The 22,273-nt window shown below is 44.6% G+C and overlaps 1 protein-coding gene across 1 annotated transcript in view; it reads left to right on the forward strand.

Annotated features, from left to right (window-relative positions):
- The window catches only part of ZNF652 (zinc finger protein 652), a 95,515-nt gene extending 77,832 nt beyond the window's left edge, over positions 1 to 17,683 (forward strand). Inside the window, exon 6 of the mRNA XM_073607814.1 lies at positions 10,564 to 17,683. Coding sequence (XP_073463915.1) covers positions 10,564 to 11,075 — 512 coding nt within the window. The 3' untranslated portion in view covers positions 11,076 to 17,683. The remainder of the gene's footprint in view (positions 1 to 10,563) is intronic.
- Positions 17,684 to 22,273: the final 4,590 nt, after the last annotated feature.

Consider the following 22,273-nt stretch of genomic DNA (forward strand, 5'->3'; position numbering starts at 1 on the left):
GAGATATACTGTATAAATTATTAGAGAGCTATACTGTATATACACTATTGGAGGATATATACTGTATATACTATTACTTAGGGTGAATCTGGTAAATATCAGAGATCAAATGTTTCTTTTCAAAAAACAATGTCTTCCGTCAAAAAAAAATTGTAATTTTAAGAACGTTCCTTCGATTTTCTAATCGTTAGTGGGGTCAACTCGACGTTCATTTCCAACCACAGTGACGGGAAAACTTCTTGGTCAACGGAATTTTCAGACAGTGTATGTGGTTTTCATTCAGAAATTACATTCATTTTAAAAACAGAATGCTAAAAACAAGTGAAAATTTCAAACAACATTCTTCCATTCAGCGATGTACAAAGATTTTTCATCTGAAAATTGATCCGTGTGGCCAGCATAAGGCTCGGTACACACCTATGCAGTTTGCTTTTGATCTGTTTCTGCAGTGCTTTTTGCTGTGCGTTTAGATTTTTGCGCACGTGATTTTGCTGTAATTTGCGTCTTTGCAAATTTTTTTGGCCAATTTCTTGTTGGGCAGATTAAAAAACACAAATTGCTGCATAAGTGCATTACATGTTTTTCTGTAGCTTCTCTATTGAAGTATATTGAATCAAAAAAAACATCATTTTGCGTTAAAGTCCCCTGACCCTTTCCAAATACGCAGCGGCTGAAAAAAGCATAGATGTGAACATGTCCCATAGGAAACCATGTAAATGAATTGTAGTGCGTTTCTGCAAAAAGGACCAAAAAACATAGATGTGAACCAGGTCAAAGACGTTTAGTAACATAATGGGGTTAAAAAAACTACAAAAAGAGCAGATAATCACTACTGTAAGGGGTTCATTTTTTTTTAATGTAGAACTGTGTAAGTAATATTTACAGTAGTGATTATTTGCTCTTTTTGTACTATAAAGGACTCATTTTAGTTTTTTTAACCCCATTATGTTACTGGCCGATTAATCGATTATGAAAATAGTAATCGATTAATTTCATAATCGATTAGTTGTTTCAGCCCTAGTTATGAGAGTTACTCATTGGCTGTCATCTGCTTTCACCCTGCCATGTGCTCTGATCTATCTGTCAGAGGCATGATCTCATATAAGGCACTTTAAAGAAAGTGGTTAGTAGCAGACTTTCTCTGTCTGGCATGGTGATAAAGTAGGGAGCTGAGGGTACCTTGCACAAATTCTGGGGTCACTTTGTAAACCTTTCCCCTCTCCCTCCAACCCGCTGTAATGTACTCACAGTTCACCCACCCCAACACATCACCTGTCACAATCCCCATCTCACGACCTTGTCAGTTCCATGCCTGAGTTGCATCGTGCACTTTCTCTACGCTCTCTCTCTGCAAATAGAAAACACTTTCATCCTTCCTTAGGGAGGAACGTATCAAGGAGGGGACCTTTGACACAGAGACTCAAATGAGGGCTGTAGAAGGCAGAATGCAGGATTTGACAAATCATTACATTATGCCCAATGGAGACAACTTACTGACACAGCAGAAAGAATCACACAGAGAGAAATGGAAGCTCACTTTATTCACTTCTCACTGAGATGATAGGGCTGGAGTAACTAGACACTACAAATTCTGGATGCACCCTCTACACACTGCTATACACCCTTTCCAGCAAACTATGCAATGAAAAATAGGGATTTTTAGTTCACTCATATTGCAATACCGTATTTTTCACTCCATAAGACGCACCTGACCATAAGACGCACCTAGGTTTTAGAGGAGGAAAACAAGAAAAAAAATTCTGAACCAAATGGTGCACTAAAATATTTACCTGTGCGCATGAAATGCAGCCTGACCTGTGCTACCTGACATTCCTGTATGCATCCGCTTGTCACTCAGATAGAAGACAGAGCAGCCGGAGCGACCGCCACGGCCGTACTCCATTCAGCCGCTCTGTCTTCGGTCTATGGCTGAGTGACAGGCTCAGCGGGAGATTGCCCAGTGCTCACGGGAGATGGCCCGGTATTGTAACATGACCGCTGCGGCACGAGGTGGGGGGTGCACAGTATTCGCTCCATAAGACGCAGAGACATTTTCCCCCATTTGTGGGGGGGGGGGGGGGGGGGGGGCGCGACTTATGGAGCGAAAAATACGGTACATGTTTAAGCTGGCCAACTGCATCAAAGCAATCCCTCTTATGGCCAGTCCTACACGGCTTTGCCACTGAAAATGCTACGATGGACACCATGCCAACATGGGGCATAAAGACACAAGGTGGAGGAGGGCTACTAGGTTCATGTCTGGTCACTGACCTGCATTACAACAGAGAAAAGATATACCTAAGTTACTAGACAGACACAGTCACACAAGATCATTAGACAGGAAAGACTCTGTTATCACGATAACAACTACTTCTGTTATCCCGGGAGATCAACGTCTCTCCAGCAGAGGGAGCTGCATTTTCGCCACACCTGTCTCGCGTGCCAAAAATGCTGCTCAGACTTCACGTGCAGTGGAAATTTCCATACAAACAATTTGGGAAAATGGGGAGCCTGAAGAACATTGATTAGTATGTGCTGCAAAGAGCTTTACTTTGCAAAACTTTCTAATATTTTTGTAAAGTTCCACTTTAAAGCTGAATTCCAGGAAACGCTATGGTTTAAGTCCAAGGAGTTGCATAGCATCTCCTGAATTTATCTCTATTATTTGTATCTGACGGTTATGACTCTGCCAGAGCACACACTGACAATTGGGGTGGTGAGAGAGGTACACAGAGCAGTTATGCTCACCCCTCCCCTCTGAAGGTCTTTATATTATGTAAATTCACATAATACAAAGGCTTCTGTGACTAGGCAGGAGGAGGGGAGAGGCAGACATAGCAGCTGCAGCAACGCTAATGTTGAAGGTGCTTAAGCCTGGTACACGCTACTAGTTTTTTTTCTTTCAACTCTGCAGGGCTGAACGAAAAAAAACTGACAGCTCAGTGGGAGCAGCTGTACTATCTATGCCATGTTAGTAAAACTTTCTCCCTCCCCTGCTGTGTTGTGACAGGAGGATGCTCCTCTCCTCACCAGAACACTCCAGTCAGTGCTCACCGGCTGCAGTACACATTGGGAACAAATTTCGGCTGGTTTTTATGGAACATTCGGCCCGTGTGTACTAGGCTTTAGACCTGAAGCATCATGGTTGGGCTCCCAGAAATACAGTGATAGCGGTCTTCAAGGAGTGCAATAAAACTGTCAGTTGTAAATAATAGCAATAAGCCCAGGAAATGTCATGCACCTTCTTGGGCTTAACGTGATTGTAAAGGTTATTTTTTTTTTTTTTTTTTTTAAATAACAAACTTGTTTGCACAGAGCAGCCCCGATCCTCCTCTTCTGTGGTGCCCCGGCGGCGCTTCTGGTTCCTCCTCTTCAGTAGGTGCCCCCACGGAGAGTTGCTTTCCATGGGGGCACCCATGCAGGCATGCTCACGAGTCCCGCCCCTAGCTCCCATTGACACAGACAGCAGGATTCGGCCCCGCCCCTGGCTCCCATGTCTTTGGATTTGATTGACAGCAGTGGGAGCCAATGTCTCTAGCTGCTATCAATCTATCGAATGAGGACCCGAGACAGCAGCTGGAGCTGCTGAGCTCATACTCATCGCTGGAACGATCGGGTTCAGGTAAGAAAAAGTGGGGTGGAGTCTGGGGGGCAGCTGCAGCACGGAAGGTTTTTCACCTTAATGCTTAATGGGTGCAAGGCTGATTAACTTTCTTACGCCAAGGGGTATTTTAATTTCAAATTATAAAGTTGTATTGTAGTCATAATAGTGCTAAGCATCCCTTAGTACTTTGCAAATGGTGCAAGCAGTAAGTTGCTGCTGATCAACTTCTGTACAACCACCCTTTTGGAAAATTTCTGCTCAATCAGCACTGCTGGCTAAAGCCAACAGCGTGGATCAGTGTATTCTGACAGCAGAAAAATCTCCCAACTGTCAGAATATAAAGGCACAGCGGGAGGATTCCCTCCTCCACATCTAATGTGTGGGTTGCCTTATTTTAGTGTGAATTGGCAAAATGTATTTGCTTTAGGGCTGCATTTGTGCTTCAATTTTTGTCAAAGTTTAAACGTGTAAATTGCAGGTGAATCAACTGGGTTCGGGTGATGAATTTTGCTTTAGTTATGTTTAAAATAATTTTGCTTACCTTAAATCACACATACACATTTGGTATTCTTTGCCTTTAGTCAATTAGAGTAGAACAAACATTTCCCTTTTCACGCCAAGCACATGCGTACATGAGTAGGCATCGGGGCTTTTTTAGCCTGAGTAATTGTCCTTATGCAGATTGCTGTTTGGCCCTGATGTTTCTTCAAGAGACAAAGAATAAATCAAGCGTTTAATACTTAGAGAATGATTCATCTCATGTTATGAAAGGTGTTTTTTTGCATTTTATTTGTTTGAAATGATTAGCTGGGTGGAGTGGCACATGCTCTGCTCTCTTTTCCCCTTTCCTCAGCTCAGTCAGGTGGGGTCAAGTCCCAGGGAACTCCCTACCCATTAACCACTTCAGGACCAAGCCTGTTTTTGATATTTGTTGTTACATGTTAAAATCAGTATTTTTTGCTAAAAAAGTTCTTAGAACCCCCAAACATTATATATTTTTTCATCAGAGACCCTAGAGCAGGGATATGCAATTAGCGGACCTCCAGCTGTTGCAAAACTACAAGTCCCATTATGCCTCTGCCTCTGGGTGTCATGCTTGTGGCTGTCAGTGTCTTGCTATGCCTCATGGGACTTGTAGTTCTGCAACAGCTGGAGGTCCGCTAATTGCGTATCCTTGCCCTAGAGAATAAAATGGAGATTGTTGCAATACTTTGTCACACCGTAGTTGCGCAGTGCTCTTACAAACGCAATTTTTTTGGAAAAAATACAATTTTTATAATTAAAAAAAAATTAGAAAATCCGAAAGTTAGCCCAATTTTTTTCTGTAATGTGAAAGATAATGTTATGCTGCGTAACTTGATACCTAACATGTCCTGCTTTAAATTTCTGCACGCTTGTGGAATGGCAACAAACTTTGTACTTAAAAACCTCCATAGGCGACAGGTTACCAGTTTAGAGTTACAGAGAAGGTCTTGGGCTGTAATTATTGCTCTCACGCTAATGATCGCGGCGATACCTCACATGTGTGATGTGAACACCGTTTACATATTAGGGCGTGACTTACGTATGCAGTTGCTTCTGCGCGCTTTACTTTTTATTTTTACATTGTCCCTTTTAAAAACAATTTGTTTTGACCACTTGTATTCCTATTACAAGGCATGTACACATCCCTTGTAATATTAATAAGCAGGACAGGGCCTATTTAATGTGAGATCTGGGGTCAAAAAGACCTCAGATCTCACATTTACACTTAAAAGCAAAAATAAAGGGCCCTTTAAAGCCAGAGGGCGGAAGTGACGTTTGACGTCACTCCGGTCCTCCAAGGACATACTGGAGGCCATCTTTCCCTCACTCGACTTCCTGCCCATCAGACCACCGGACCCGATCGTGTCTGCCGCTGCTGATCTCTCCGGTAAATGATTGGAAAGAGGCGTGTGGGTTTGGGGCACCTCTCCCGCCACCCATAAAAGTGATCCTGTGGCAAATCCGCCGCTGGGACCCCTTTTATGTGAAAGCGGATCGCTTGCTGTGGATAAATATACCGGGTTTATGGCAGCTATGTCAAAGTAGCGACGTGTGTTACAGTGGGCGGTCTGGAAGTGGTTAAGGACCTTCTGGTCAATTGTGTTCAAGTTGTAGTACCCATTGACTGCAGAGGCTCTTGGTTGGTTCCCCCAGGCCCCTCTAAATCTGACTCCCGCTCCTCGTTGGAATCAAACTCTGAGGTCAGCTGACTCCTCTGAACAGCTTTCTTCATGAAGATGCCCCACTACAAGTGGGGGGCTGATTGTGCATCCCTGCAATTCCTTGGGTATTTTGCCTCTAAAGCATTTAGGTCCGTGAAGTTCTTAATTTGCTCCATCTTATGTCCACTGTGCTACTGCATGGGACACTGCACTTTCCCTACTCTTCATGGTTTCCTCCCACCCTTCAACCTCTTGCTCCATTCCATATGTTAAGTCAGGTTCTATAGCTGTTCCCCCGGGGCCTACACTCTCGTGCTCAGGAAGACCCCCATGTCTTTGAAACATGAACAGCGCTTCATGGTACATACCTCTCAGGGACCCTCCTCTCCGAAGAGATTTTGTCCTACATGGTCACCCAGAACCAGCTCTAGGTGTCCCCTACATGGATAAGGACCTGGATCCTCAGTGTCACTAGAAAAAACCTGCCACCCTTGAGAGAATTAGCCCTTGTGTTCAGCCTTGTTTCCTCTCCGGGCATCTCCAATGCCCAGATGATGACCTGTAGAGAAAGTCAGCTTTTTGGATCCTTGTAATCCTCACCTTCCTGAAGAGCCCAACTCTTGCATATGCCTTGTATATGCAGATCGGGTAGTCTCTGCCCCAACCCTTCAGCCTGTTTAGGTAACTGGAGCAGTTTTATTTTCCTTGTATCTGGGCCACTCCACTCGCTGGAGTACCTCCTTTGGTTTGCTGAGACCACTGTCTGGTTCTTCTAAACAAACCGTTCGTTCCACATCGGAAGGATCCTACCTTGACCAAATTTCCTTCTTCAGACTTTTGGACACCATCTGAGTGTTGCAATGCCTTTGTCTCCATTTGGAGTGGGAGCCCCCCCCCCCCTGCAACAGGGAAAGTTGTCTGGCCTCTGCGCTGGGAGGATGCTGAGAGTATTAGCCTTGCTCAAACTGTCCTTATATGGACATGATCTTTGAAACTAGCTGTGCTCCGCTAGTAGCTTCTGCACCAGTAGGAGAGGTTTGCTCATCTGAGTCCACTTCAGATCCTGTGCGGTGGGTAGAGATCATTGCTGGAGGTCTCTGTGTGCCCTCCCCCCCAGATTGCCAGCAGTCAGAGCACCTGCTTCGCCGATACCCTCTGCTATGGACAGAGTATGTCTGAGGGGACCCCTTCATCTGGTAATTGGTCCTCCTTTGGCTGATCAGCAGCATCCTGGGGAAGGTCTTCACTTGTCTGGCCCTTAGACAGACAGGGAAATGCTCTTTCTGGTTAAGATTTCGCTCCCTCACTCCACAGCTGATTGTACTGTGCCATTTTCTTCTGCAGAAACAGTGTCCCCTTTAGGTGACAGGGTGTATTAGTTCCATCCTCAATGTCTTTTGGTAGTCCTATCCCACCAGTCTGGAGCTAAGGTCTAATTTCCATTTCTGCCTACCTGGGTTCTGCTAATATTCTGCATTCTCTAGTGTCATTACTTAGGCTGGCCATACATTTATACCATTTTCTTCTTCAATTTCCTTTTAGATTTACCTTGCCTGCCTGATTGCATACAAATTAAAAGTGTTTGAGGTTTGACCTCATGTTATATGGTTTTGGTAAATCTATACCACAGAAAAATTGTACAAGAAAATTGTATAATGTATGACAAGCCTTAGCAAGATTCATTGTATGGTTTGTAAACCTCCTTTAGTCATGGTGTTCTGTCCCCCTTAAACCTAACCTTAAAGGGTTTAGGGATGGGGGCCTCGGGCCTTCCCACATAGGCTGGTCTTTTTTGCCTGGACATGTTTTTTTTGTTTTGTACTTGTTCCTTCTGAGAGTTTTTTCTGTTGATCAAATTTTTGGTCCTTTCATCCTCCTTAATTAATTATAGTTAGTTATAGTTTAACCTGTGTGTTGGGTTCTGTTTGCCTTTCTGCTGGAGGTTCAGTATTCCCTCAGGTTTAGTGTTCTATGGAGTCATTCTCTTCTGGAGTTGACATTCCCCATCCTAGACTAGAGCATCTGGTTGATCCTCTGTACTCCCCTTTGGTTGTGACAGCGGGTACCCCTAATTGGTGGGGCGTTCAGCCTCATCTATGAAGAAATCCCATATATGTAAATTTTTGTTGTTCTATTCTGTATCAAGAAAGCTACACCACCCTATGCAGGCTGGCACTGTACTAGAGGCCAATAAATATGGTCGTTCAAAGCCAGAGGCCAGCTCCTTTCATTTTCTGCATTAGTGAAGCTTTTTTCTGCTTAAAGGGGTTGTAAACCTTCAAGGTTTTTCACCTCAATGCATTCTATGCATTGAGGTGAAAAACCTCCTGTAATGCTGCAGCCCCCCTGAGCCCCCGTTTTACTTACCTGTACCCCCACTATGTCGTCCCGGGGACAAGCACACCAGCAAAAGCTGGTGTCTCGGGTCCTGATTGGATGAATTGATGGCAGAGCAGCCATTGGCTCCCGCAGTGGTCAATCAAATCCAATGACGCGGGGGGCAGGGCCGCAATTCGTGTCTATGGACGCAAATGCCCGCCACAAACCCCGGGGGAGCACTTCTCCTGGAGGGTTATCTAATGTGGGGAGGAGACTTGAGAGCCGCTGAGGGAGACCTCAGAAGAGGATGTTCAGGGCCACTCTGTGCAAAACGAGCTGCACAGTTGGAGGTAAGTATGACATGTTTGTTATTTATCACTTTAAACCTGTGACAACAGTACATATTCAGTTGAACATTATTTTTTTTTATCACCGGGAAGCTTAAAGCGATTTGAAAAGCTAACCCCTTGCCTCCCCCTATCAAACCACAATAGAACAGCAGGGGAGATCACTGTACTAACATCGGATTGTTAGGACATTGGCTCCGACCTAAGCTGTCAGCCCGCTGGGTTGAACAAAATAAACTGCCTATGTGTAACAGGCTTAAAAAAGTTGAGGATTTTTTTTTTAAAAGAATCATACTTGCATAGGTGGATGCAACATCGGTCCGAGGCTGCATCTGTCCCCCACCAGCTCCCAAGACTCGAGAATCAAGCGATCAAACACCACCAATTGATCAGTTCTCAGTCACCAGCTCTCTGCTCATGGAGCTCTGTCAGTCAGACTGTCATCCCATGTAATAGGAATCTATTTGACAGGTCCACTTTATGGAGAGATGCGGGGTCAGTAAGACCCCACATCTCTCCTCCAGGCTGGAAAGCATGCGATCGTGAAAAAAAATTCACCGATCTCATGCTGACAGCCACGATCGCGGCTTTGTTTACTTCCGGGTGGGATGTCATAACATCGCGCCCGGGCCTCCGGCGGTCATAGAGATGACTGGTGACCATCTGGTCACTGGAAATCTCTATCGTCATCCGGCCCTGGCCGATTCTTTCCCGGGGCCCCCGATGGCACGGGAGACGCCGGCTGGAAAGAATGATATCTGAATGATGCCTCTGTAGCTGCAGGCATCATTCAGATATCCCCACACAAAGTCAAGCACGTCATTTGACTATGTGCGGTATTGAAGTGGTTAAAGAAGCAGGACAATTTTTAATAGCAGAGGAACAGGACAGCAGATAGAAATGACAGTGATCTGGATTGAGACAAGTACACGCTATAGAGCAGTGATGACAAACCTTGGCACCTCAGATGTTTTGGAAATGCATTGCCCATGATGCTCAACTACACTGCAGAGTGTATAAGTATCATGGTAAATGTAGTTCCAAAACATCTGGGGTGCCAACTGCCAAGGTTCACCATCACTGCTATAGAGGGATATGCTTTGTTCATATTTCATGTCTGAGGTTTACAACCACTTTAAATGATTTTAAGAAGTAATCTGATGTCAATAACATGCCTGATTTTGAAGCTTAAAGAGGAGTTCCACCCAGGGGGGCCGTCAAAAAAAAAAAAAAAAAAAATTAAAAGTCAGCAGCTACAAATACTGCAGCTGCTGACTTTTAATTGGACACTTGCCTGTCCCTGGGTCCAGCGATGCGGGGGATCGAAGCCCCGCTCGTCGTCCCCCTCCGCTCGTCGGCGCCGGCATTTCAACTGTGGGCGCCGGGCTGTGGCTTCACAGCCTGGCACCCACTGCGCATGCGCGAGCGGCGCCGCGTGCCGTGATTGGCCGCTCAATCGCCTGGGACCTGTAATGGGTCCCAGATGATTGACAGGAGGGAGGGAGCAGAGCTGAGCCCTTCCTGTGCCTGGGGGGAAGTGATGTCACCAGCCCAGGCAAAGGAACAGGCAGACTACGAGGGACCACCTAGCAACAGGCATTTAGAGGTAAGTGAAAAAAAAAAAAAATATCCAAATGTTTTTTTGTTTTTTTTTTTTTAGAATTTTTACAGGTATTTTTGTTTTTTGGGTGGAACCCCACTTTAAGGGGAATCTACTAGAGGGCTCAAGATACAGAAATGTTGCATCGTCCTTTTAGCGTATTTTTACATAGAGGTACACCAAAAACCCGCAGGCTGGTGATGCAGTAGCTGTGTGGAGATATGTAAGACAACAGTACATATTCAGTTGAACATTATTTTTTTTTTTATCATCAGCAAGCTTAAAGCAATTTGAAAAGGTAAACCCTTACGTCCCCCTATCAAACCACAATAGAACAGCAGGGGAGATCACTGTACTAACATAGGATTGTTTGGTAAAAGTGCATAACTATTTGGACTTTGGAACAGCCCTGTTAGTGCTTACCACTACCCTGTTAATGTCTGAAGTAGCATACACCTCAACAAGCTGGAGGGTTTGGGTTTAACTTGTGTATATTTTCTTTTGCAGGAGAGAAACCTTTTATCTGTGAAATCTGTGGCAAGAGCTTCACCAGCCGCCCAAACATGAAACGTCACCGTAGGACCCATACAGGAGAAAAGCCTTACCCCTGTGACGTGTGCGGCATGCGCTTTCGCTTCTCTAATATGCTGAAGGCTCACAAGGAGAAGTGCTTCCGGGTCACCAGTCCAGTGGGTGTTCCACCAGCCTTACAAATTGCTCTTAACCCTTCGCAAGGCATCACCAACCTCCAAACAGCCCACCTCCCGCCAAGCAGTCCCACGCCACCTCTGAACCTCAACGCCCTGAGTTCCTTGCCTCCACGGCCAATCCCTCATCCGTTTTCCCATTTGCATCTGCATCCGCACTCCCATACTCACCACCTGGCAGTACCGCCAGTCCCACACCTGCCTCCACCACCAGCTCTGTTCAAGAGCGAGGCACTGAACCACCGCGGACAGCCAGACGACAGTTTCCTACGGCACCTGGCAGAGAAGACCAGCGCAGGACAACACCATTAATGCTGGTGGCAGGCTCCAAGTAGCAGTGCCAACCTTATAGGATTGGTGCCCCAAGCGCGGGTCTGAGCGAACATCGTACTGGCCAGGCTACAACTACGTGACATGCTGTTATGTGCAGGGTGTATTAAGGAGTCATGAAAATGGAGCGCATTCAGACAATGTTTCGGGAAACGACAGTAGCGTAGAGCCGCGCCACCCCAGTGGGGTTGGCTGACTCGTGATCACAATGCATTATTATAACCTATAAATTATCGCGGCCGTGTTATCGGTCTGCCCCCTACAGGTAGCACCGCAGAGTGGCAGGGGGAAATACAGGCACTAACCCTTTTGTCTGCGATTACCCAGGCTTAAAACGAGTTAACGAGTAACGCAACGCCAAGAACGGTGAGCTCCCAAGATGGACAAATTTCAAGCTACGCTGGGAAGGCAAAAGAAGGAACCAATAGGGTCGTTTTTTCTCCCTACTGTATGCTAATGTCCGAGACTGACAATTTCCTTTAAAGCATTAAATATTTTTTTCCCCCCCTTTCACACTTCATGTTACATCCCCAGAAGGTGTGCCGTCAAATCTGAGAACGATTGGACGGACCCCTATAATGTATTATTTTACTACCAAAATTATTTTAGAGGATTTTTTTGTATAGGCTGAATCTAGTCTGATGTATTTCAACAAAGATGTGTAATTTTTATTTTATTTTGTGTAGCTGTCCCTCCCTGTTTTTTATAACCATCTGGAAAAAAAAACTTAAATCACAAGCTTCCTTTTTTTTTTTTGGCCTTTGGTAATACTTTTTGCTCCCAATTTGTAAAAGTGGTGTGCATTTAGGACTATTTTTTCAACTTTAAAAGTGCAGTTTCTGTTGCTGGTTCTATAGGGTTTCTGTTCTGGTCACATATCCACAGCACACTTAACAGCTGCTATGCATTTCAGAGGTGCTTTAGGAATTAAACTCTCAAATTATCTTTAGGAATTTAACTTTCTGCCTACAGATGGAAATGTTCAGTGACTTACAGCCCTTGGTTCCTTATTAATGAACTTCAGGCATACAACTAAATATAAAGATGAAAAATATGAAAGCTCTTTTGCCTGCTAAAGGATTTGTATTTCTGCTTATCCTGTCCTGAGATTTAATATTATTATTATTATTATTATTATTATTATACAGGATTTATATAGTGCTAACAGTTTACGCAGCGCTTTACAATATAAAAGGAGACAATACAGTTACAATGAAATAAAATACAAGAGGATTAGGAGGGCCCTGTTTAGAAGAGCTTATAGTCTAATAAGGTGGTACAAAAGGTTGTAACTATGGGGAATGAGCTGATGGAAGTGGTAGGAGATTAGTTGGAGACATGATAGGCTTCCCTGAAGAGATGAGTTTTCAGGGATCGCCTGAAGGTAGCAAGAGTAGGGGATAGCCGGACCGGTGGAGGTAGCGAGTTCCAGAGGATGGGAGAGGCTCTGGAGAAATCCTGGAGACGAGCATGGGAGGAGGAGACGAGGGAGCTTGACGGTAGGGGGTCTTGAGAAGAGCGGCTGGGTGACATCATATAAGACGGCCATAGACTGTTCAAATCCCTGCTGGTTCAGCAGCAACCGGCTGAGATTCGGACCACATATGGGAAGGCTGAATAGCCACTAGCAATTATCGCTGTTTTATCCTGGCAGGGACTCCCGCTGGGAGAACACAATGGCTCAGTGGGAGGCATTTCCCCTGTCAACACTGTCAGCCCATGGTTGCAGGTAAGAAATTTATTCTGTCTATGGCTGGCCTTAGGGAATACTGTGGTGTCCTTACTCCACTTTAGCCAGCTGTTTGGACTGTGAGAGAGTAGCAGAAGACTGATTAGGTTCTCTCAGCCCAATCTGCTCTCCCTTCCTATTGGCACGGTTCATTTGCATGCATCACACCTAATTGGTTCCCCATCCTGCCCCTCCCTTTTCCAATATGAAGTCTGCTGTGAAGGGGATTGAAAGAGGCTGGTAGTCAAATTCAGGTACTTGCACTGGGTGCAATAAAAAAAAAACTCAGTTAATGTATTGATTACAGAGCTGCATTAATTTGTATCTTTTTCTGTGTGGAGTTCAGCTTCAAAAGAGAAGTTCAGGAGATTGGATAAAACAAACATTAATACTCCCCTAGGTGGATGCAGCATCAATCTGATGCTGCATCTGTCCTCCACAGCCTCTGAGATTGAGAACTGAGCAGTCAAAGTCCACTGATCGCTCAGTTCTCGGTCTTCAGTGAGCAGAGAGCCAGTGACTGTCAGTTACTGCTCTGCTACTCCATTGCTCACTAGAGAGCGGCTGGCTCAGGTTCCCAGCGACACACAGAGACTGACCCAGCTGCCGGTCCAGGAATATGGGTGAATCCCGACATTAAAGTCGATCTCTCGAGAGCCTTGACCGGCTCAAGGACATCAGCCGGCTTTCAGTGGATTTTAGCTCGTTGACAGGAGTGCAGAAGGAAGTGCACTCCTGTGGCCTACGGGAGAAGTCGGACCAAAATAGCTTTGTGTCCTATATGTAGGATAACTGCTTGAAGCCTGATCTTTTCTCTGAAATCAGCAGTGCTGAGTGTGACTTGTTTTTACAGGAGGTGCTTGTATGATCATTATTTTCCTGTTTGTGGTGCAGTCATTAACAGCTCTGCTCAGTACAGTTGACTTTCTGGTAAGGGCTCAGGCTGCACACAGTGTTCAGCTCTCAGAAAGTAGTTTAGTCACACAGTTTAGTAGGAATCCAGATGACGCATCCAGTGAGTGTTGGTATAGCCAACACATCCCTTCCAGACTTCCATGGCAGAAAAAGTACATTTATTCTAAAGTCAAGCCCTTCACCTGACCACTTCCCTCACACATAGACCCCCCCCCCATGCCTAAGAATTTGTTTTCAGTTTAGGATGACACAGGGTATTCAGATATAAATAATTGGTGCTCGAAGACTCTTAACATTTAGGTGTGCAGGTGTTTTATGAGGCGAGGGCTGTAATCACTGCAAATGTTTTACTAAGTGGGGGTTTCCTGGCATAACCAGTTTACATCTGTGTAGCAGGTACAAGGGATCCCAGCATCCTGCAGATGTCCATGATTGGCTTTGCACCTTTTTCCTTTCATTGCTTACATTTGCTTGGTAAACGAAAGTACATCCAGGCCTAAATGAGCTTTTCGGGTTAGACATATGGGAGCTGCCATTTGTCTTGTTTTTGAAGGTGCAGTTCCTGAGATTGTCAGCCTGTCAGAATCTCTGTCAATGGGCTTTTGTTAGCGTCAGGGCTGGCACTCTCTCCCTACAAGCCTATGTGAATGCAAAAGGCAGCTTGGAGCAGGGAAAACAAAAGTTAGAAAGAGGTCACCTGTCAGTGAGTTTCGAATGATCTCAGAGACATCTCAAATGTATGTTTAAAGCAAGCTATTGATACAGGCTCTTATCCTTCCTTAAGTACTTGGTGAGCCAGGGACAACAAGAATTTGCATTATGAATTGTCTTGACAGCTGATGTGCACATTCTTGTTCCAGGTCATTGACTTGAAAGGAGGGAATGGAGATGACAGCAAAGCATACTTGCCCATTATGGCACACGTCTCTCTTAGTGTGCTCTTCTTCAGCAATGCAACGTCTGCATTCCCCCCCTCCCTGCTGCTGCTGCTAACTTCCGGCCACCTTCTGGATATGAAGTAATCTTCATTCGTTGACTATGTGGAGGTGTTAGCTCCCGTGTCGATGTGTCAGTCAGTATACGATTAAGAAAAAGTTGTTAGCAGGAAAAGAGGTTTATATATATATATAGAGAGAGAGAGAGAGAGAGACTGTGCCCCTTGGCCAGACCCTACAGAGAAGATTGCCTCTGGAGTCTCTATCTAAAGCATACCTAAACCCGAAAACAAATACCATATATTGCAGCTAATCATTCCCTTGATGTGGTAGTTGCGTTAGTTTTCTTTTTTCAGGCCTGTTCCCTTTTATTTTTAGCAGGTAATCCTGAGAATACCACATTTCCTGTCCTACTGTGACTACTCTCACACACTTCACTGTACCTATGGAGGAGTCATAGTTGCCGCGCTGGGGGCTGCTATCCTAGTTTTGGACTACAAACGTGTCTTATCCATTACACGGAAGAGATTATCAATTTAAAGTGGATCTATACTGCATCTGAGCACCAAAAACCAACAACACAAATTTTATTTTTAATATTCAGAGCAAACTCAACCATCCATCCATCTATCCATGCTTTACACTGCTGAGAAATCACTTTGAAAAACAACCCCGTAGCATTTCTGGCTGCCTTGAGTAAGGGCAAATGATTCATGTAGCATTTACTTTCTGGAATCCACCTCCCCTTAGTTCAAGCATGCATGCAGGAGAGTGTGCTTTAGATGAGAAAACCCCCACACCTCTCTCCCCTCCTGAAGACTCCTGGAATGTAAGACAGGAAGTAACTGAAGAAAAAAAAAAAGTTTAAAACAAGTACATATGATATACTTTCCTATCTATTTACTAATGCTAGCAGCATGAGGATTAAAAACAATCAATGTTGATTGGGAGAGTGAAGTTCCACTTTAAAGTAGAAAAGCTGGAAGGAAGATTTGCAAGATCAGCAGATATTTCCTGTACTTGTTGAAAAAGTACTTGGCCTGAAACTGAAGAATAAGGCTACATTCACACCGGCGATTCGTTTTGCTGCAGCTATTTGTAGTTGGCTGCAGAGGCAGCAAATAGCTGAGGTGATTGCTGCTGGATGCACTTTGTTTACATCGAGCAGCAATCACCACAGGTAATAATTGGCTATGCAGAGAGCAATGAACAGCTGCAGCCGCTGGCAACCTGTCATCATAGTGAACAGGGGCCGGTGGCCGCACCTACTCGCTGAGAGCAGGAACTGCTGCTACAGTTTGGCACCAGCCTTAATCGCCAGTGTGAATGTAGCCTAATGCATCTACCACATCTAAGGACAGTTGCAATAGATTACATTTTTGTCCTTGAGTTTAGGTATTCTTTAAAGGGCAATTTCACGGAAAGCAAATTGGTCTTTTGAGGCCAGGTTCCCATATGTGGAGCCGTGGTTCCCAGCATGGGGTCCGGTGCGTTCCTGTTCACTAGTACAGGTGTGAATCCGGTCCGAATTTTTTCCTGAATTCCCAAACATGCACAGGACCCTTTTGGAATGCAGACCACGGCCGCCTTGGACCTGTGTGAACTGGCTCCATGGAGAGCCGGTCACACTCGCATGTAATGCGAAGAAACCTGCATCCAATTCACACATATGTGAACCTGGCCTTAAAGTAAACTCGTCAGTGGAAATATTCTAGAGCTGCCCCTGGTCGCCTCTTTCTGAAAATACTAGCTACTTGGCTGTTATGCTTATTTATTGGTTTTGGTGCATGAAGACACTCATCCGGAGTATGAATACACATCATTTGGAGATTTGTCGGAGTGCCTTATCTACCTACTTGCTCCAGGTTAATGAAAGTGCTGAAGCAGTCGGTTCAACATGACAGCTAGGTGAGTAACATTTTCTGAAAGGGAGGACCACAGTGTCGGACCCCATTTTTCGTTTAGTGACGAGTTTGCTTTACTTCTCAGTAGTATGAAATCTGTCAGTCCACATATATTGTGAAGAGGGGCACGCCATACCTTTTCTGCAAGGAGCAGCCAGCCATTGTTGTCCATTACCACCTATTTTATTGCCTTTCACATACTGGAGTTGGGATCCCTTTCCGTACTAGGGAGCAGGTGGAAAATAGGTTATGCCTAAAACTTCTTTACACGTTCCCTTTGGTTTTTCTTTTTTTCTAATTGTAGCATTTCTGTCAGTATAGCCTCTGATGATGAAATATTGCTGCCACACTAGCAGAGTTGAAACTGCACCTTTAAAGTCTATTCCCTTTTAGTCAATGTTGAAATCAACAGTTTTCTAATAAAAAAAAAAAATCCTTTCTTTCCACCTGTCTCAATGACCACTGAAACTGCGTTTTTTTAAATAACCGGGAAAAAAAAGAATGAAATAAAACTCTAAAGTACCAAGCACTTTAAAGAATACCAGGTTGTCCCCATGGTGTGACATACAAGGATGTGCTCCGATGACATGTATTTGCAGTAAACTGACATTTTAGGGACTGGCCTTTTTTCTTTTTTTTTTTTTTTTTTTGCTACCACCAGATGTGTAGTTTAGAAATGTAATCGCACAATCTGACACTAAAATTCTTTGTAGCAATGAAAGGATCACTTCAACCAGAATTGCTATTTCAGTTTTGAATAGACATGAGAAGGTCAAATTGCCCTCTTCTGATTTCCTAGAAGGACTCTGAGGGACCTCAGCCCCTGAGCTCCTGTTCTGCTCAACTGCTGTGGTCCAAAGAGCACAGACTATCCAATTGCTGGGGGCTTTGGAAGGGAGATTTCATTATAAGAAGCTCAGTGGGTGAATTTCCCCTCAACATCTTGCCAAAACTGAAATATCACTTTGGGGCAGAGAGAGGGCACAGGATGGGGAACCCTGGATGTAATTGAGGTGTTTTAGACTGGACTATGTGAATTTATATTATAATATATTGGTTATCCCGCAAACCTGCAACATTGGTAATAAAGGGCTTACTAGAGCTGGAGCTTAAGCTTTGTTTTAATCGTTTTGTTCTAAAAAAAAAAAAAATTTACTTTTTTTGTGTTGAAATAGACAAGGCTGTTGATCTTACAAGGCTGTATTGGTGATAACAACCTCTGGCTTTTAAATGCAGTAATGTGGAAGTTGTGCCAAAAAAAGGTAAGCAGAGGGTCATCTTGTCACCAGTAATGCCTGTGGGCTCTCTGCAGCTGATTTCCCCATTACTGATCTACCAGGTCTTGTTGCACCTGATGTCTGAGGCTAGGTTCACACTGATGCAAATTCAATTTGCATGACAGGAGACTGTGACCAGCTCTCAATAGAGCCGGTTCATACATCTCCGGGGCCGCCGCGGAGCGGATTGCACAGGGGTCCTGTGCGTCTCTGGCTCCGTTTCAGGTCAAAATTCTGGCCTGTTTCGTCCCTGAAATGGAGAACCGGGATGCACTGGACCCCTGCTGTGAGCCACTCCGCACACATTGTGAACCCAGCTTTAAAGTGCAAGTTCACCTTGACAGAAAAATCTGCAAGGTGAACTTACACAGGTCAGCCCCCCTCCCCCCCCCCCGATCCTGCTGACCTGGACCTCAGCAATCTCTGGTTCTAAGCCCCGGTATATCCACCCCAGGAGTGCGGGGCTTAGAAATCCTCTGCATCCACGCGACTTCTGCATAGCTGATAGGACGGGCTATGCAGCTGCTGATTTGGTCGGCGCCACCCATGTGATTGCCACAGTCCAGGTCAATGGGACCGGAGGGGGGCGAGGAGGGGGACCTGTGTAAGTTCACCTTACAGATTTTTCTGTAAAGGTGAACTTACCCTTTAAGCTGCCCATACACTGATCAAAATTTGGCCAGTTCAGCAGGAACCAGTTGAATTCAGTGTGTGGGCTATCCCACTTGACAGAAATCAATCGTTTTGCTTGACTATGTAAAGCTGGAAAACTTTTTTTTTTTTTTTTTTTTTCCAATCGGTGGCTGCAGCCGCTGATGAGTTTATTCTGACAGCTACAGGTGCGGCTGTCAGAATGCAATGACCTTGCAGGAGGGGAAGATCCTCCATCACACTTGCTAGCTAAATGAAAAAAAAATAAGTGAAATCAGACAAAATCGGTTCAAATCTCTGCCGGTTCAGCAGGAACCTGCTGAGATTCAGAACATGTATGAGCAGGCTGAATATACCCAAGCTGATCGATCAACCTGGATATAACCAGTCTGACAGATTTTACATGCAATTATTGCTAGTGGCTGTTATAGCTGCTAGCAATAATCGCTTTTTTCTGAACTCAATGGCTCTGTGGGAAGGATTACCCTGTCAACACACTGTTGATGGGGGAATCGAGCGAGTTTCTTTCCTGCACCTGTGATTGCAAGAAAGAAATTTGCTCCGTCTAGGCCCCTTTACGGGATAGAACCTGTTGCGATCAGCAGGGGATCTGTTTGCTGACCACCTGCTAATCGGAGCAGAATGGGCAGATGAGCCAAAAACTGAGGGGACATTGACAGAGCCTGCTCTGCTCTGTTGGTGGTTGAGAGTAAGTGGACTCCGTTGTTCATTTACACCAGACTGCCCTCTGATCTGCCTAGACTGAGGAGGACAGATAGCCTTCCATTTTTTTTTTTTGTTTTGTTTTTTAGTGGACTGGAGGTAGGCCGTTTATACCCGCTGGTCCTTGGGGGTGAAAGAACGATCAGATCCGCCTGAAAAACAGACAGGCGGACTTGATCCCTCCGTGTGAAAGGGGCCTAACAGTGTAAGGCCTTCTTTAGTAAGGTATTACACCTTATTCCTCATCCCCTAGAGCAGGGGGTCAACAAACTTTCTAAACAATTTTCCAGTTTTATTGTTCTCCCACGTTAGGGGAGCCGAACTCTGCGGGACCTTTGCACCTGAGCTACCACTTAACTGCCATGGTCTCCCAGGAGTAGAAAATGTCCCAGCATCAGTGAGAGTAAACAATGTCTCTGACTTGGGGGTCAGTGGGAGTAAATAAAAAATGACAGAGCACCTCTGGTAAATAGGAGTGAGAATAGTGCCGTCATTGGTATTGGATGAGTAATGCCTCATCATTGGGAGGAATAATACCCCGTCGTAGGTGTCACTGGGAGGAATAGTGCCCCATTGTTGGTGTGATTTAGAGGAATAGTGCCTTGTGATTGGGGGGAATAATACCCCGTCATTGGTGTGATTGGGAGGAATAATACCCCGTCGCCTGTGTAATTGGGAGGAATAATACCCCGTCGTTTGTGTGATTGGGAGGCATAATACCCCGCCGTTGGTGTGATTGGGAGGAATAATACCCCATCGTCTGTGTAATTGGGAGGAATAATACTCCGTCGTTGGTGTGATTAGGAGGAATAATATCCTGTCGTATTCGGGAGGAATAGTGCCCCGTCTGTGTTATTGGGAGGAATAGTGCCTCGTCTGTGTAATTGGGAGGAATAGTGCCCTGTCGTTGGTGTATTCGGGAGGAATAGTGCCCTATCATTGGTGTAATTGGTAGGAATAGTGCCCCGTCCTTGGAGTTATTGGTAGGAATAGTGCCCCGTCCTTTGTGTTATTGGAAGGAATAATGCTTCGTCGTTGGTGTGATTGGGAGGAATAGTGCCCCGTCGTTGGTGTCAGTGGGGGGAAATAGTGCCCCCTTTGTTGGGAGGAATAATGCCTCATCGTTGGTGTCTGGGGAAAATAGTGCCCCATCGTTGTTGTCAGTGGGGGGAATGGTGCCCCGAGGGCCAGATAAGGGCAAGCATAGATCTGCGTTCAGCCAGTGTACCCCAGTTAAGACCACTGCCCTAAACTCGAAAAACATTGCAGTCTGGGAGGACCCCACTGCAAGGGTGTGTGTGTGTGTGTGTGTATGTATATATATATATATTTATATTCTGGGCCTGGTGTTGAGCTCCTAAAATCTTTAAGAGTTTCCATCAATAAGATTGAAACCCCAAGATACCATTCCCTAATGAAAAAAAATCTATAAGGGAGCAAAACTTGTTTAAGAGCTGCAGCAGGTGGTCGGAGCTGGAGTTCACTTTGAATTTACATGGAAAAGTACAGAGCACGCTTATTGCACTTGGTATTTTTACCCCATGTAACCAGCAATTTAAAGAAGAAAAATAAGCTAAATACATGTTTCCCTAGGCTTTTCTGGAGCCGTGTGAAGCAAAGCCACGAATCCATTCATTTTCTTTCCAAATGCCACCCGAGTAAAATAGAGAGATTTGTCATTTAGCTGTAAATGCAGCTCTTCTATTACTTTTTATTCATCTATCCCAGCAAGACTGAAGCAAAGCGACAAGTTAAATTGTAACAATGGGCAAAATCAAAAATGACAAATTACACAGCAGTTGATTATGCTAGTATGTCTGTTGTTTTTCCACTCCCTTAAACAAGGTGCCAATTTATTTGTGCATTACAGAGAATTTGTACATTTTATTCCCTCCATATCTGTTAATTAGCCCATTTGTCAAGCTAACTCCCAATCTGATGTTCAGCCCCTTGTCCACACAACATCTAGTCTGAAAGAACAGATAATTCCCCTTTTTTTCTGGGTCATTGCTACAGATCTTCACAGCTTGCATAGTCCCAAGATCTCACGATCAGATGTTTGACAGAGAATTGTGTGATGACAGACTGCCTAAAATCCGACCGTTAGTATGCTCCATCAGACCATTATTGTCCAACTTTCGGCCAACAAATGTTGGATAGCAGGCTAGTAAATTTTTGGCGGACAACTGTCTGTTGTCATATTTTCGTATCGTCTGTACACAAGTCCATCACACAAAAGTCCAAAGTACAAACACGCATGCTCGGAAGCAAGGACGAGCCAGAAGCGGTCGGCCTTGTAAACTAGCGTTCGTAATGGAGGTTTAACATTCGTGACGCAGCAAATTATGAATTGGCGAAATGCAGCGCACATTCTATTCTTCTTTAATGAGATAATAATGAAGCTGCTTTGCTGGTGATACTGATGGAGTTATGGCAAATGTATTTGAAAATGATTTTGTTTTCTAGTGATATCAAGAATAATATTATTATGCTTGTGTTTTGTTTGTTTTTTTGGCCACGTTAACACAGCACTATTATCCTGTAGCTTTTAATCTCAAAGATACAACTATGTTGGTGTCCCTTGTTAATTTTACATTGTATTTTTGAAAATGTACTGGCCTACTCCCAAACTGTCATTTGAAGTAAAACACACAGCCAAGTCTTATTCTACACATTTTTTTATTTTTTATTGTGCATTAAAAAAAAAAAAAATTAGACATGCTATCTGCCGATAGAACTTAACCAAAAAGTGCATTCTATGCATCCAAAAATATAGAAAATATAACACATGCATGTGTCCTGCTTCTTAATATAGGGGGTCAACAATGCCAAGAGTTGGTGAAAGCAGGGGTCCGTCATCCGGAGATAATTCTAAAAATCATCCGGATTATTCTCCTGGAGCTCCCGCCGCAAAGGCATATGACATAATTGGTCATGATTAAGCAACCAATTTTTGGTCCAAGAAATCCTCCTCCTCCTCCTCCTGTTCTTGGACTGGACTTGGGTCAAACAATAACTCCAAGGCCAATAATAGCACGTTCTCTCC

This window comes from Aquarana catesbeiana, linkage group LG12, assembly GCF_042186555.1.
Source record: "Aquarana catesbeiana isolate 2022-GZ linkage group LG12, ASM4218655v1, whole genome shotgun sequence".
In the NCBI taxonomy this organism is placed as follows: Eukaryota; Metazoa; Chordata; class Amphibia; order Anura; family Ranidae; genus Aquarana; species Aquarana catesbeiana.